Raw genomic sequence first — 16,760 nt, 5'->3', positions numbered from 1 at the left:
CTAACAAGCTGATGTATAGCAGGTGTAACGATAACCACCTCAGATTTTAAAAGGCTAACGTGTTGATTTGTCAGCCACAGTCGATGGGAATGTCATGAATTTTGCAATATTTGTTCATAAACCAAAGTATTGGACAAATATTATATTGACCTGATGGTGGCCCTAGATGAAAAGTTTCCAAAGTCACTAGGGTTCATCATCTGGGAACCATGAATGTCTGTACAAAATGTCATGGCTATCCATCTAACAGTTGATATTTTTCAATCTAGACCGACATTGCCAAATGCTGTCATAATTTCCTGAAAGTTTGACTAACAGTCTAAAACCCAAATATTTTTTGTTGAATTCATATAGGGGTATTGTTGTAGGAACAAATCTAGAGAAATTGGAAGTATACATTTTGGGTATTCTGCTTACAATACAGACTTAAACTTTGTATCCGTTATGAAGAAATATGCATTTTCTATTGGTAAATTAATCAAATGACCATCTCACATGACGCTGTTCTCCAAGTTGTAGAGGCTAGACTCTGGTATTACAGGATGACACTGACTATCTTGACTGCACTAAATATCTATTCTACTCTAACCATCTCTTCTCTGTTCTCAGACGTAAATCCATAATTTCAACCGTGCTGCCCGCTCATTTGACCATCTCACAGGTACACACTGTCTTTCAGCCACCCTCCCTGTCCACCCTGGCCTCTGCGTTAGGCCCCCCCATAGAGGTATGCACTCAGCCTTGTCGTAGCTCTAGGCAGTGCATGTTCTTGTTGTGGGTTGAGCAATTGCATTAGTCATTTCACATTCCAAATTCCTACCCCATGCCGTATTCACAACTCTGCCTCTCTCACTCTCTCACCTCTTCTTCTGCACCAAATCTGTGTCCCTCCTCATCTTGTTCATCATTTAATGTTTTCTCTGTGCCATGTCAGAGTGTTTGTGGGGATTAGGCCCCGCACTGATGCTATCTCAGCACCTTCTCCTCAGAGGCGGAAGTCGTGTAGGGTGTAGAAGTTTGACCCGAGGCTCAGGTTCCGATTACAGGAACGGCCTTGCGCTTTGTGTCCTTGAGCAAAGTATCTAAGCCTTCTACGCTTCAGTTAACTTCTACTGTTCTTACACAAATGAGTGATGTATAAACCCCCGAAAGCTATGTATGTTGCTTTGGATAATATTTATTTTTCGCCAAGCAATGCAAATATAATACATATCTCATACAAATGCCTCAGCAGCCCCAGTGTGCCAATTCATCTTCATCCATCAGAGCATAGTAACCTTTACCTGAACCAGGCCAGTGCAGACACAAGAGATAGTGTTACCACCAGCGTTACCATACATTGTGCCATTCAGGGTGACGGAGAGAAGCTCCAGCATACAGCCGGCTGACTGCCCGCACAGGAGAACCAGACTACAAACACACACTCCCATATCATTCCTGCTGAAGTGACCACAGGTGTGCACAGGGCAAGTATGCACACACACACATATGCAAAAACCTTTTCTGCCCTCACCTGTCTGCTGTCAGGACTTTTTCAAACACACACACAGGAGCTTGCCTGTTGCACCCCTGCTCCGTCCAACCCCCCACCCTGTACAAAGCAGCCACCCTCTGGGCTTGTGCGTGCGAATCTGGCTGTGGACTCAGCAGCCCCCATCGCTGCACCCCCCCCACTCAGGGTAGTGAGGGAAATGAAGGCTTTAGGAGTTCATTATAAAACAACAACAGCAGCAGCAGGGGATAGGCCTCGCGGGGCCACAAACTATCCCTTCTCATCCCTCCATCCTCATCTTTTTCCTTTCTGTCCCTCAATATCTCAACCCCGTCCACCCACTCTCTGCGACACACTCCTCTCTCTCATCCCACCGCTCTTCTCAGAAGAACGCCGCTTTATGAAAATACAGCATTCATGTTGAATAAAGTTAAATATTGATCCGCAATATTATAATATGGCGAGTTAATATAGTGAGTCAGTAGTCTCGGCATATGAACTTGGATGACCTGACAGATGACGCACTTGTGTAGCACTGAACTGAAGATTTCAACTTTATTGTCCAAGAGGGGAAATTAATATTGAAGCAAAGGATAAAAGCGTGGGTTGATATTGGTAATATATTTATTTTTATTAGATAGACAAAAGCATGTTGCTGCTTTCCAGTTAAAACCACATTTCTCAAAAACATTTCCACTTTAGGTGAGCCAAGTAAAACAGCCCTGTTTCCAGCTTAGTAACAATGTATTGTTCAGGTTTTAAAATGGTTTATTTAACTTTGAGAATTGATCAACCCCCAAAATTAAAACAATTGTGAGATACATGCTTTTATTATGCCGGAAAATACAATTATTTGCTTTTTTCTTTTGGTCACGTTTGAATATTCTAAAGAAAAGCAAACATTCAAAGAATTCTATATATGCGTAATTGACCATTTTTTATTTAAAGCTTTAACAATAATCCTACTACTTATTTTGGTCAAACGGCCAAAAATTCAATTGCCAGCTATTTTGTTAATGGATTTACCGTTTAAGTATTTTTTCATGCAAAAAGTAGCAGAAAACGCTGTTTTGTTCCTCAAAATATGGAGATTTTCTGCTTTCTCTGTGTTATATCATATTAAACTGAATATCTTTGACCAGTGCACTGACAAAACTGGACATCTAAAAACATAACTTTCACATGTTCACAATCATCTGATACATTATAGACTGTTAATCCAGAAATAATTTGCAGACAAATCAATAATGAGAATAATCAATACTTGCAGCCCTAGTTTGATTTTAAGATACACGTAGAAAGATTGTTAATGTGTGTCTCTAAATCAGTCAAACCTTCCTTATTGCTCCTCGTGGTATAGCTGCAAGCAGTAAACTCATCACACTGAGAGATCATTTGCTCCAACAATATAATAAACTGTGCATCCATTATAATGTTTTTAATGTTATTAAACCTTTGAGAGTCAATTTAAATGGCCCTATAATTCACTGCAATACTTGGGGGCTCATGTTGATGTTCTAATAAGGAATAATAATGTGTAATCATAGTAATTAGAGAGCGACATCAAAAGCACACACTATAAATACTTCATACAATAGCCCTCTGTGTGCTGCAGCTTCACTGATGCTCTGCAAATGAGTGGAAAAGTTATGATTCAGGGATAATAGCATGTAAACGGCTCTCATCGTCAATCTGGTGCAGCCCAAAGTAACATTCTAATGGTGAAACGGGGGTCAAGCGCTCGTTAGACAGCATTTTCCCAAGTCATCGTCTTTTTCATCATCGTCATTATGATTTTCATCTCATCGCGGTTGGTGTGCTGGCTAGAGGCACAACACCTGTATGCGTGCCAAACACCCACCCACCCACCCCGTGCCTTTTACCGGGCGGTTACAGGGTGATGCATCGAGACCACAGGCCTTTCAGATGAAAAGGAGGGCAGGGCAGTTTCAGGCAGGTGTATTGCACTCGCGTGTGGAGTGTGTGCATGTTTGTGAAGGTGACCGCCTACAGCAACTGAACAAGACACAACACACACACAACGCTGTTACAAATGTATGTATTTATTTTAAATAAGAACGTAATGCAACAAGATTAAAAAAACAACATTTGGAGATGTGGTGAAGCAAAATTCAAAAGAACTGTACAAGAAAATCTAAATTATGATCTTTAAACAAATGCAAAAGGACAGGACATAACTCTGCATAGCTCATAAATCTTAATGATATTTGCCAAAAGATGAAGTGAGGTAGAAAAATTACGATTCCATGTTGTCATAAGCCTGGAGCCCTGACATGAGTTATATTCATATCATATATAAAGTTCAGAATCACTCAAACAAAACATAAACTGGCCAATAAAATAAACCTCTTGGGTGCACTTTTGACCTGCACACATGGACTTGTAAGAGTTGTCGTGGATGTAGGGATAAGTGAGTAAACACTGGGATTTACTTTAATTGGCATTTAAGGAAAATGAGAACGATTAGCCCACTTCAAAGGCATTTAGAACAAAGATGTGGCTAAATTAGACTTTGAAGACTAAATAGTTCAATTTTAAACTTGAAAGCATAGCATAGTGCATGCTTCTATAAATAGAGAGGAGGGTTGGTATGTTCAGAAATGAAACATTCTTTTTTGTTTTTCAAAGACAGTGTTTGGTGTTTCCCTGACTATTACCCCAGGTATTTCCTTTTGTTCTGTTGAGCACACATTAGGCTACATGTAGACATTTCCATAGACATTTCCATAAGAGCAACTGAAAACCCAGCTTGTTTCTTTAAACAATAACCCTGTTTATGCATGTTACAATGTATTTCAGTGGCACCCCTCAAAGCTTCCAGTGATTCGGTTTAAACATATACTTTAAATAGTTATACCATGATTTATTATCTTTGTATCATACATAACAAGAGCAATCTAAGTGCTTTTTTTTTTTTAAATCAAAAATGAACTCCTAACATGTCTCCACAGCAGGCAGAAAGACAGACAGGTGGATTCCCTTTAAGGCCATGTTAGCCTTAGTGGCAATTATAAGAAGGTTAAGGTATAAAGCAGCAGTACAACAGTGACTGATACAATAAATAGTCAAGTGGAAGGGGCCGATGCAATAACAATACGCAAAATCACTGTTAGAGACGACGTACTGCCGGTGACATCCAGTCCAAGTACCTGTTTTAAGAGCTCAGTCCCATAAGAAATGGGATTTCAGTGCATCCAAAGCAGAGTTTAAAAACATCCTAACTTACAGGAAAGCTGCTGCGTATCAATTCGGTGACGATTAGCAAAAAAAACAGCAATATTATAATATTACAAATGTATATTCCTCCCCAAATAACATGCAGGTCTGAATGGAGATTTGCATAGACATGCTCTGTGTGAGATTGGAGCTTATAGTTCATCCACGTCAAAATGTCTCTCTCACGTTTCTGTTCCCAAAGGATCATTCTACTTTCTTCTATGCGTTCTTGCAGGTGTACACCTCCTCCTCCCTCACACACGTCTGACACTCCACGTGGCAGCACCAGCGGACCTGGCAGTGGCAGGAGAGGCTGGTGAGGCGCATGGCTGTGTTGTACCCCCGTCCGCAGCACAGGCTCTGACAGCTGGTGTCTTTGGCGCAGGACCGGCCCCCCGTACCCGGGGAGTACCGTGAGGGCCTGCAGAAGCTAGGGGAGTCCTCCAGGAAGACCAGGTCAGTGGTGCGGAGGCTCTGGCCGTGGCGCCGGGGCCCCGCCAGCTCCGTCTCCCCGGTGGCTTCGTTGGTGACACTCAGCACTCGCACTGCCGTGTCGTACCTGTACTTCAGCAGCCGTCCAGTGTCGTGGATAGGAGACAGCTGCTTCCAGCAAGTCCGTACGGCACAGGAGCCGGAGACACCGTGACACTTGCAGGTTGTTTTCAGCCCGCTCTTCACTGCCTGAGATGGGAGAGAGAAAAAGCAAGGGAGAGGGGGGGGGGGGGGAATGCAGAGATGTCAGTTGGTTCAGCTTGATTCATTACCTGGCCTCTTATCTGGGAGGTCTATCTGGACTGAGGGAGACAGTTTCCTGAAGGGTGGGTAGGGAGGTTAGGAGTGGTGGTCTGCGGATTCTGCGCCTTTAGCCCACCTCAGTCAGAAATGTTGACATAATGGATTGAGGAGGACTGTTCAGAATGTCGTATTTCATTCACCTCGCATTTTTCACTTGGACAGCTCTTGCAATTTTTTGTTTCTCAATGTGTTGAAACTAGCTCTGTCTGCTTCTCTCCTGTCTCTCTTTCCTGAAGCCCGAGGCATAGGTGACAAACGGTGCAGACAGTGGAATCTCTCCACCCTGTTCTTTGTACATGCCTGCTCATGGAAAACATTGATAAGAATTTCTGTGCAAGAAGTGCCAAAAACAATGCAGCGGCGGTTGTGCGACGATGTTTGGGTTAATAGTTCACTGAGCTTGATGGTCAGCGATGAGCGCGCGATCACTCAGCCTGAGAGCCGCTGTCTTGACGGAGGCCAGAGACAGGTCACACAGAGGGAGCCAGAGGGGGCTTCTGGTTGAAAAGTGCTGCTCAGTTCCTCCCTTTGCAGGTATGAACCCCTCAGGGGCTTCAGAGCACCATTACTGAGAGGTGAGGGGGGCGCCAACCACCTCATGTTGTTGTTCACACAGCTCTTCTTGGCCACATTGGTGTAAAGTGAGGAAAACATTTAACTCAGTAAAGATGAGATAAGATAGTTCCCCCTTCCTGTTTTCTTTTTTTCTTTTTGTCTCCACTGGCTCTACCTAGGTGAGAGCTTCAGGACCCCGGGGCCTGCTATTTAGAGCTACACAGTGGTGGTTATGAACATTAGGTGGATTTATGAAGAGCACAGTGATCCAGTAAGTGGAAAAAAATGCTTGCTCGTATATTAAAAAGAGGCCACGGTTATAATCGTTCTCTCCGACATGAGACCTTTAATTTTCTGTAGGCCCGCACAGCAAGCTTTATCATGTCTGAGAACACCTGGCTCCAACGATCCCACAGCCATGTTGTCTCCCTGTTGCAGCGCCTCTGCCTCTCTGTTATCCACCAACCAAGGCCAACGACAGCAGAAAAGAAGGGGGTGTTTGTCTGGCTGGCACTGGGAAAATATGCAGGTGAGGATCGCAATCCGTATCCTCTGATGGCGCACGAGGTATAATTGTGAAGTAAAATTGCAGCCCAACTAATTGAGCTCAGGTATAGGTGATGTTTGCGATTCCCCTGGAGGAAACTTCCCCATAATGGGACAGGGCGGCTCTTTTGCTGAAGCACATTCAATGTCACATTTCTAATCTTTTTGGGGTTTATTTGTTCACACTCACCCGAATTCCAACGTTGATGTTGTGGGCGTCGATTTGAGCCCTCAGGTCCTTGCTGACCTTCTTTTGGCCGAGGAACTTCTTTATAAATTTGGTGCTATATTTCAGGTTGTCCCCGCAGACCCCCCACTGCCACGCTTCTCGATGCTGGATGCCAGGGGAGTCGTCACATGTGCATCTCTCCATTCGACCTGAGCTGCACGCTTTGGCGAGTGCATGAGTCAGCGCTGCATAGGACACTGCCAGAAGGAAGGCAGTCTCCTTGAATGCTGGGACAGATATAGGAAAGATTAGAACATGTTGTGTAAAACTATAGGACATTTAAAGGGCTACATTTACAGAGCTTTAAATGCAAGTTGTGTCAAGCCTTCTGAGGACAAACTGTCTATAGCTTAAGGGATTCATTCATGGTTTACAATCATCAAAATGTTTACAGAGAGCTCATTACGTTGTCATGGTTTGCTACAACCTCAACATTATTCTGCAAGTTTTTCTGGTGTCATAATTCTTCTTCTGACCTTTCCTTTTGGTTACGCACTGTTATTTGCCTCACCAAGAGCCGTCACTGGGGTATATTTTGATCCAATTAATTATTATTTTGACTAGGAAGGATTTTCCCAGATGAAAGTGGTTTAATCATGCCACCCTTTTCCTCTGGGAATGGGCGCTTTCCCGGGATAAAAATAACCACCGGGCTTGAGCGCTTGTCCACCGCACCACATTTCTAGGGTTTCTACTCCCTCATTATCTCCATGCTGACCTGTTCATGTTCTCCCACACACTGATATCTGTATGCATAAAGCATTTTCTGTGCACAGCAGACCTACAGGGGATTTGAGATATATCCAATATGTTGATCTTTTCTCCCAAGTGTAGCTAATCAATGGTTGTAGCATGTCATGGAAAAAAGTATTTAAGTACAACCTTTGGAAAACTTTTTTTAGGGGAGGTATGAAGGCAAAAGCGTGTGGAGAACATCTTAATGAACACAAAATAAAATGTTAAAAAGGATTTAGACTGTCACCTGTTGTGACAAACTCAAATGAATAAGGAAACTTATATCTCAAAATGAGTTAAAACGTATTGCTGTGTTTTAAAACCAGCGACAGGGAGGAAGCAAGGCAATAAGTAAGGCATTAACAACACAACCATTTTAATTAATATTCTAAAAACGTTATGTTTTAAAAGATAGACATAATACAATAACTGGTGTTAAATTTATATTATTTTCTGTGACAATACACACTTCTATTTTTACTTTATCTTAACCTTATCTCTGTGTTGTCATGTGACTTATGTCACATCAGTACAAATGTTTTATTAAAGTTAAACAACAATAATGTTTGATAACTGTCTCCTGTCGTGCCTCCAAACTTTCATAATATCTCAACTGAAGACAAACAACTGCTTATCATATTTCTTCAATCACTGCAGGCCTGTCTCACTTTGTTTTTTAGATCATTTGCATTGCCTCAAGGTACAGTACCCAATATTGCTCTCCTGTTCAGAGACACTCAGCTGAAAATATGTAAAGCATACTGCATGTCATGTCAGGGTTGGAGATTTAAAAAAACATCTGGCAGCTGTGTCACTCAAGAAAAAATGAAGATTAAAGACATGAATCCGCAAGTGAATGGTCACGAGTTCGAACCCAGCACTACCCGCTTTGGATGATGGGTTAATGCTTTCTGCTGTAAAAAATACTTGGTGTTTAAGTCTTACCTCTTTTCAGGAGGCTTCCCCGGCCTTCCAGGCTGCAGTTCCAGCGCTCGTTCCTGAACTGATAGCGACACTCCACGAGGCTGAGGCGCACCGACTCCCGCAGCGCCTCTGCCAGACCCGGCTCCCTGCGACACAGCCTCTTCTGCCGCCGGGTCAGACTCATCTGCTCGCACTGCTTCAGGTGGGCCTTGCCCGTCGGAGGTTCATTGGAAAACGGACCAGGTAAAAACACCAAGGGTTCCCGTCCTGACAGCCTGGGGATGCAAAGAAAAACAAATGAGGTGAGTTGCATTCATGCATTTGATATGAAGTATGACTACACGATCAAGTTGATATTGTTTCCATTCATAATTCCATCACTGCAGTTACTTTATACCTAAAGAAAATATGTGATTGTGATGAATTTGTAACTTAGTTTTACGCTGTCTACTCATCTACTTGCTTGCCACCTGAACATGTTATTTCCTCTTCCCATAAATAAAAACAAAACAAATATATATATATATATATGATATATATGTTATAGAAAACACAAATATATATCAGTTTTTGGACTCGTAAAAATACTGTCAACAATATAGAATAAGTCCGTATAAAGTTAAAACGTCAACGGTAGTTTAACAAACTCAGAGAAAAACGCGTGAAAACAGCCAAAACACAAATGTTGTTGATATACATCTTAAATAACACTGGTGATGATAACCCACAAACATTAGCATGACAATTAGAAAAACTACAGCGGTTTCAAACAACATAATAACAATTCACCTTACTAGCTTCTGCGCAATTACGCGTGCGTAATTTAGCTTAAGGTTACTGGTTGCCGTTTTGTTATCTCTAAGGGTTAAAACAGCATGGCAATCAATTAATGTGTTAGGCAGAAGTAAAAAAAAACACATCAGCTGACCCAAAATAAGCTGCAGTGTTCGAGAGGAGGATGCAGAGTGCAACGAGTCGCAATAGGCAGGCGGTCCGTGGGAGCCTGGAGCGCATGGTGCCGGGTTGTTGCTGCTCTTCATCTCGCTGATTCTTCAACGGAGAAAGTCTGTGCCGTCTGGCCGGCGCACCTCTTTAAGCGGCCCCACATGCAATCAGACGTTCAATCCGCTGCACCGGTCCCAGTGGTCCGCTGGGAGGCAGGGCCCTTTGGGGAATAGGGGAGGGGGGGCATCGTCCTGCTGCACCCTCATTGGATTCTCTCAATATTGTTACTGTATGTTCCCTCCCACTGTTACGCCACCCAGGTGGACGGAGCTGCAAAGTGTGTTTACCTGGTGTGATGTAGAGAGCTCCAATACACCTGGGTACCTATCCATCATTTTCTATCCGGTCCTCCTGGTTAAGCACTGGAACCAAAACCTCAGATCAAGATATTGTTTGGGCTAAATCCTATTTTTTCCCCCAGGGAAACTCTGTAGTTAAAACACTTTGTTTGAAGTCAGAGTTTTTTATTTGTCAGCTTTACTGTTGAGCAGGATGCTTCTTTTAAAACAACATGGTGGTTTCATGACCCATAATGGCAGCATATCTGCAGTGTCCTTGAACATGGAGAAACCAAAAATAGATTTCCCACACTTTACAAGTGATTACAAATATAATCATTGCAATAAAGCAACAAAATCCACAAATCTTCCAAATAACTCAAAACACAGCATTCACCCAAAAGACAAGTTACTAAAAGACCCATGCAACCTGAGATTAAAGGACAACAACATACAAATATATTAGTAAAGGGCCTACACAGCTTGTTCTTCAAGTGAAAACTACACAGTCATGTAACTTCATTGGTCCTTCAGATAAAAAAAGAAAACATGGATAGAGCACCATCTAGTGGATTCAGTATGTAAATTAATCTCTGAACGTAAATGGATGTTATGTTGTTAATGTTAAACCCAACCTGAGGAAATGTAGCAAAATATACTAGTTTTTAATATTGGGCATTGAAAATAATTGCTTGACATTTTTATTTTATTTTCACCAAAAGAAGATATGTGATGTCTAAACAGTATATTATATGGTCACACATATTTTTGGTTAAGGAGACATTTCAACCTGGCTTAATCCAGTGTTCAGATTTATGATATGAAAATGTATGCAAATAAGCAAATATTGAATATGATACTGTATAATTTGCGTAATCTAAACAAAGCATTTCTGAAAACTCTGTTAACATTTTTACCTGGGGTGTCTCTCCTATTACAGCTGAGTGACGCTGAGCTGACAGAATGCAGTACTGGTCACACTGGTTGAACTGGCCTCAGGCCTCTGAACAACCAGGTACACGTCACATCACAGTCTCTTTACTCCCTATAATTAATGATTGGCCTCAATTCTACAAACAGTTGTTTTATTTCCACTTTGATTATAGGGAGATGTCTTTGTGTGACTTAGTGTGACAGTGACACATTGAATAAAAGCATGCTCAATATTCTTGCACTTTTTGTAATTTCTCTCTCTCTTTCTCTCCCTCAATTTCTTCAAATTATACAATCTGAATGGAATCATATTTTTTAATTTCAGGAGTGATATTTTTAGTTTATTTAACGTAGCCTACTTTTGCTGAGAAGTCCAGTAGATGACTTGATTTTCAGTGTTTGAGAATAACTAGGCTCACCGAAAGGGATGTTCGTTTTTCTCACCTGCACTATCAAGATGTTGTAATTTCTCATTAAGAGGGCGGGGACAGAAACAAGAAGAAGACGACACCGGAAAAAGACACATTTGTGTTGAACCAGGAAGAAGGACTGAGACGTGCAAGTAAAGGTAGATTACTTTTATGTGTAATTCATCATTAATCATTACTGTTCGTGGATATGAATTTTCATTTTAATAACGTTAAGTTTGGAGATCAAAAAACGGTTTACGTCGACAGTTTGCTGGAACGTAAAAACCTAGCGCTAAACGTAGTGAGCTTTTCCCTGGCAGTTTAACTTCATTGCGACTGTGTTTCCTCAGGACATTTTTAAATATTTGAACTTTAATATAAATTCCTCATACATATTAATGAGAATTTATAATTCTGTGTCGTTTTTTGTGAAGGATATTCTTCCCTATGCTAACGTTTATCTATGCTTCCTAAAACTTCCACGATCCCAGTTAACGCCTGCTTTAATTCATGACTATAATGAGTCATTAAGGAAACAAAAACAGGTATTTACACAGCTACAGGCAAAGGTAACATTACTTTTCGATATCAGTTTACCTTAACTCACAACACTTTACCTTGCCCAGCTGAGTATTTTCACACATGCGACATCTTTTTTTCCTCATACTTTACCATTCTTAAGTCAAATTGGCGTTAAGGTAGATGCTAGGAAGTTAACCTCAGTTTAAGAGAAGACATTACAGATTTCTGCATTTGAAAAGAGCAAGATTTGCTTCCTGAGATCGTTCTTGTTAATGAATGATGAATCTTAACGTCACTGTTCAGGAAAGGTAGAACAGATTTCAGACCGATCCAGTGATACAGGTTCAACTCAATTCTGGATGAACTGGTCCACATGTTATTCATTTTGTCTTCATGGCTCTACAATGGCTCTTTCTTACATTTGACCTAAGATATTGTTTGAACTGCTGTTTGCATACATGGGTAGTCCATCATAGGACACACACAATGCTTGGGTATGGTTCATTCTCTCTTCCTCCCTTTTATTCAAACACAAAAGCTCCTTATTACGACCATTGTTGTACAGTAACTATGTACATTTACTCAAGTACTGTGCTTAAGTACAAATTTGAGTTACTTGTACTTTACTTGAATATGTACATGTTTTGCTACTTCATACTTCTACTCCACTACAATTCAGAGGTAAATGTTGTACTTTTACTCTACTACATTTATTGAATTCCTTAAGTTACTCTAGTACAGATGTGGATGAATGATGTGAAATATAATCAAGTGTTAAATCAGACTTTAGTTCCACCTGGAGTAAATTCACAAGCTACCCTGCAGTATACAAAGTCATTCAAACTAGCTGCACCTTTACCAGCTTTGAGAACACTTTCATGATCAATCATTATAAAACATATCATATATATTATTCTGAAATGGGCCAATCTGCATAATGAGTAATTGTACTCACGGTACTTATAGTATGTTTTGATGCCAATACTTTTCAATGCAGGACTTTTACTACAGAGTATTCCTACACTCTTGTATTTCTGCTTTTACTTAAGTAGAATATCTGAGTACTTCTTCCACCTCTGATTACAACCAGAGGGGTCCAGGTGAGGGGTTTTCGTGTGGTCTATAACAAAAACAGATGCAGAGAATGCAAAATAAGAATCCCAGGAACAGGTTATATATTATAGCCAATTAACAATCCATTTCCTTAAATCATGCAACTGATTATGTCTTTATAAGTCTTATCAACAAGTTAAAAGAGTTTTAATAAAACAGTCACACATGTACAGTAATCACACATGCTGCTAACACACACTTACAGGTCATTTAAACATATCAGAATGCTAAAAGTTACAACAGTTTAACCAAAAAGAAGAAGCTAATGTTTAGCTTCTTCTTTTTGGTAAAACTATTTGAGCTCAGCATCTAAATATTCAAGATTTAAAGGCTTTATTGTCATGTGCACACTGCACAGTAGCTACAGTGTAGAAATGGCAATGAAAATCCTCCTCCAACAATTCAGCATTTTATATAAAGGACATAAACAATAACATTAAATTAAAATAGTGCAAAATGAAATAGAGTAGAATACAAATAGTGCAGATTATGTTGCAAGACCAATGTGCATGTAATGCAGATGAAGTAAACTATACTGTACATGTCAGAAAATAAAATACAATAAGCTAAATAATGCATAGAATGTTGTAAGTGACCAAGTGAATGCAGGACTCGTGTAAATATATTTAGATATACAAGAATGTAAATTCAAATATTGTACAGTGAAATAAAATACTAATACCAGCCTTAATGAACACAACACATTTAGTAAAGTCAGTAAATGCCCCATTCCGTTGTAAGTGGTTCGTGTCACTACATGTTTATCATAGAGGAACACGACTCACACCACTTGGATGTGGTTTAGACTCGAAACGCTTTATGTTCCGTTTGTCTGTTGAGCCCGAGCCTCATCTCTTTTCATGTTCCTTACTGACTGCAGAATCTTTACGGTGCAGTGCCTCATTCTACCAGTGGGGGGCACTGCGACCACAGTCAACAGCCTTTCTAACAGTTCTTCCAAGCGTTGCATTCAGTTTCCAACATAAAAAGCCTTGGAAATGTCTCTTTCTTGGTCAACCTGCAAAAACCCCAGAAAGGCCTTTCTGTATTCTGTATTATGAAACATCAGCCTTAAAGGTGGAACATTAATACTTGATTCATGATCTCTTTGGCATGGTTTTGTATCCTCGTTTAAAGACCTGATCACTCGATCAGAATCAGAATTCCTTTATTAGTCCCATGGCGGGGACATTTAGAAAACATTTTATGGTTTGTTTTTCTGCAGGTCAGTCAAGATGGGGGCTTTTGCTAGCCTGATGAAAGGTATGTTCGGTAGTAAAGAGATGAGGATCCTGATGGTAGGACTGGACGCTGCTGGAAAGACAACCGTCCTGTATAAGCTCAAACTGGGAGAAGTTGTTACAACAATCCCTACTATTGGTGAGTCCTCTGCTGCATCTTCACACGTTTCCAACTGCATGGTCTTCTTACCAATGCCAAGATTTAAAAAATCCCTTTTTGTTTTACCCTTCATCCCCAGGTTTTAATGTTGAAACGGTAGAATACAAGAACATCAATTTCACGGTGTGGGATGTCGGTGGTCAGGACAAGATCAGGCCGCTCTGGAGACATTACTTCCAAAACACACAAGGTCAGAAACTACCTAATTTGACCAGATCTCTCAGTCTGTTGGTCGTGTCCTCCATTGCTTGTGAAACTTGAAACCACTCTCCCTTACAAACCTCACGTCTTTTCCCTTTGTAGCCGTCGTCTTTGTAGTGGACAGTAATGACAGGGAGCGAATTGGTGAGGCGAAGGAGGAGCTGATGCGGATGCTGGCTGAAGATGAACTGGCAGATGCAAAGCTGCTTGTTTTTGCCAACAAACAGGTAAATATGTGTTTTTATTGTATGATCATTAGTGGAGGAACACCAGGAAATGATGTTTGCCTTTTTCTCTAGTTGCTATTTAAGTATTGTGTTTACTGCTCTTTCAGGACCTTCCCAATGCCATGAATGCAGCTGAGATTACAGACAAGCTGGCCCTTCACACCCTGTGCAATCGCAACTGGTATATCCAGGCAACATGCGCCACTACTGGAGACGGTATCTACGAGGGTCTCAACTGGCTTGCAATGACGATAAAGAAAAAAAAATGATTCATCACTCCATCTCCTCTCTGCAGTTTAACAGGAGACTGCTCTTTTGTTCTCTTTCTCTCTTTTCACTAATGCGCTGTATCTTTTGACCATCGCTCCCCCGCATTGTTTCTCTTTAGAGGGGCGAATGTGAGTCAGAGCAGCCATGTTGTGTATTGAACTGTTAACCTTAACCCCTTACTCCGATGTTCCAACGTCCCACAGCACAAAACAAAAATCTAAGAATGACAGATATGTGTACCCATTTGTTGAATCATTTCTTCAGTTTTTAAATCAAATTTAGACCCATGTCTAAAATGAATTGGGTCTTAAAGTCTATAAATGTTACAGGGTATGTTTGCACATATGAAAGTGTATTGAGTGAAGCTGTGTTGTTCAGTTCCATTGACTGACTGGTGAGGCCTTGAACAATTATTAAAATAGAAAATTGGACTAGTGCAATATCAAAATCGCCAGAGCTGCAATAATTGTTAAAAACTAAATATGTATACAATTCTGAAGTAAACTGTATTGTTATAGAGGTCCCTTCCTACAAATCATACCCTAAGGACTTTGTTTGGTACAGATCCTTGCAAAGGAATCACACCATCATCATTTTAATATATTTTCATTTGATTAGATTATTTTATCTAATCCATGTAATTAAGCAAAACGATGCCAAAGTCATAATTTCCTTTTCTATTGTGAACGACATCACAACTGCAATATCAATCGTATAGGATATTTTTCCACTTCACTCTGTTTTTTATTTAATTTTTGTATTTATTTCTTATTTTCCGTTTTTTACAGTTCTTTTGGTCTGTTTTCAATGTTTGTATTCCTCTTTTGTTACTGTTGTTCCACGTACAACCTGTTTTACTTGGCAGCTAGTTACAGGTCTGCAGTCTTTTGATAAAAATACTATTGGGACTAATTGATCATTGATCGAATTAGTGTTCTCTTGGGAAGTTTGAGTAATGGATCGACTGTCTTGGGGTTTTCTTTGTCTTTACTCCAGGTATTTCTTCAACACAAGTAGAGTATATATGGTGTACAACAAGAAATAGTAATGTGTATTATATAATGTAATAAAATGTATTTTAACTTGACGTCCTTGTTCAGATGTTGGTCAGCTTTAATTTACATGAATCTTCTGTGCAGATGACAAGGTTGTACATGTACAAAGGTTTGTCTTTCTACCTTCAACAATTGCTTTAAGCTCGTCTTTTGACATTTGATAAATGCACTATAGTAAAGAGATTTACTGGCCTTTTCATTGTAATACCTTCAATATATTTTTTCAATATGAATTAAAGTACTAAAAAAAACTAATGCCCCACAGATAAGCATTTTAAAATGATCTTGCAGTAGCCAACAATTTGTCTGTTGAGATTCATATTCAGTACAAACAGAAACATGTTTTTGGATCAAACACCCAGGCAGTGCACAATTCAAGTATACCAAATTAAATGGTTTAATAAACAAAAAAGACCACAATAAGCAAAGAGTTAAAAGTCCTTTCAACACACGGCAGATCATAGTGCTTTACAAAAATGAAAGACATTAAGAGCATTAAGAAGTAGTGCAGCAGAAACACATAAAAAATGGCATTTAAAAACAGTCATTCGAAAGCAAAAACAATAAAAATAAACATGCTAATATATGAAATACATGAATAAAAGTTACAGTGCAGTTTAAGATATGAATAGTTCAATTAAAAGCAGCAGCAAAAAGAAAAGTCTTCAGCCTGGATTGGGAGAGTTGCAGCGGACCTGCAGGTTTCTGGTAGTTTGTTCCAGATATTTGGAGCATAATAACTGAACGCTGCTTCTCCATGTTTAGTTCTGACTCTGGGGACAGAAAGCTGACCAGTCCCTGAAGACCTGAGAGTTCTGGATGGTTCATCATT

At 40.2% G+C, this 16,760-nt stretch overlaps 2 protein-coding genes across 2 annotated transcripts; one reads left to right on the top strand and one right to left on the bottom strand.

Annotated features, from left to right (window-relative positions):
- Positions 1-3,550: 3,550 nt before the first annotated feature.
- On the bottom strand, positions 3,551-9,645 carry wnt9b (wingless-type MMTV integration site family, member 9B). Its single transcript, XM_034219744.1, has 4 exons — positions 9,442-9,645; positions 8,535-8,788; positions 6,816-7,081; positions 3,551-5,410 (listed from the first exon to the last, which is right to left on the bottom strand). Exons 1-4 carry the CDS (start codon positions 9,525-9,527, stop codon positions 4,949-4,951), a joined length of 1,068 nt encoding a protein of 355 aa, XP_034075635.1. The 5' UTR covers positions 9,528-9,645; the 3' UTR covers positions 3,551-4,948.
- Positions 9,646-11,207: 1,562 nt separating this feature from the next.
- On the top strand, positions 11,208-15,960 carry arf2a (ADP-ribosylation factor 2a). Its single transcript, XM_034219745.1, has 5 exons — positions 11,208-11,297; positions 14,000-14,154; positions 14,255-14,365; positions 14,479-14,603; positions 14,711-15,960. Exons 2-5 carry the CDS (start codon positions 14,010-14,012, stop codon positions 14,870-14,872), a joined length of 543 nt encoding a protein of 180 aa, XP_034075636.1. The 5' UTR covers positions 11,208-11,297; positions 14,000-14,009; the 3' UTR covers positions 14,873-15,960.
- Positions 15,961-16,760: the final 800 nt, after the last annotated feature.

Source organism: Gymnodraco acuticeps, unplaced genomic scaffold (assembly GCF_902827175.1).
Source record: "Gymnodraco acuticeps unplaced genomic scaffold, fGymAcu1.1, whole genome shotgun sequence".
Taxonomy (NCBI): domain Eukaryota; kingdom Metazoa; phylum Chordata; class Actinopteri; order Perciformes; family Bathydraconidae; genus Gymnodraco; species Gymnodraco acuticeps.
The sequence above is the reverse complement of the archived record's forward strand: the minus strand, read 5'-3'. Positions and strand labels throughout refer to the sequence as shown.

Bases quoted from the DNA above. Each gene is read 5' to 3' on its own strand.
- arf2a (XM_034219745.1), top strand. From the start codon at position 14,010: ATGGGGGCTTTTGCTAGCCTGATGAAAGGTATGTTCGGTAGTAAAGAG. The intron at 14,155-14,254 runs GTGAGTCCTCTG...CTTCATCCCCAG, and splicing joins TACAACAATCCCTACTATTG to GTTTTAATGTTGAAACGGTA. The intron at 14,366-14,478 runs GTCAGAAACTAC...TTCCCTTTGTAG, and splicing joins TTACTTCCAAAACACACAAG to CCGTCGTCTTTGTAGTGGAC.
- wnt9b (XM_034219744.1), bottom strand. From the start codon at position 9,527: ATGCGCTCCAGGCTCCCACGGACCGCCTGCCTATTGCGACTCGTTGCA. The intron at 8,789-9,441 runs GTCAGCTGATGT...TTGCATCCCCAG, and splicing joins AACACTGCAGCTTATTTTGG to GCTGTCAGGACGGGAACCCT. The intron at 5,411-6,815 runs GTGAGTGTGAAC...CTCCCATCTCAG, and splicing joins ACATCAACGTTGGAATTCGG to GCAGTGAAGAGCGGGCTGAA.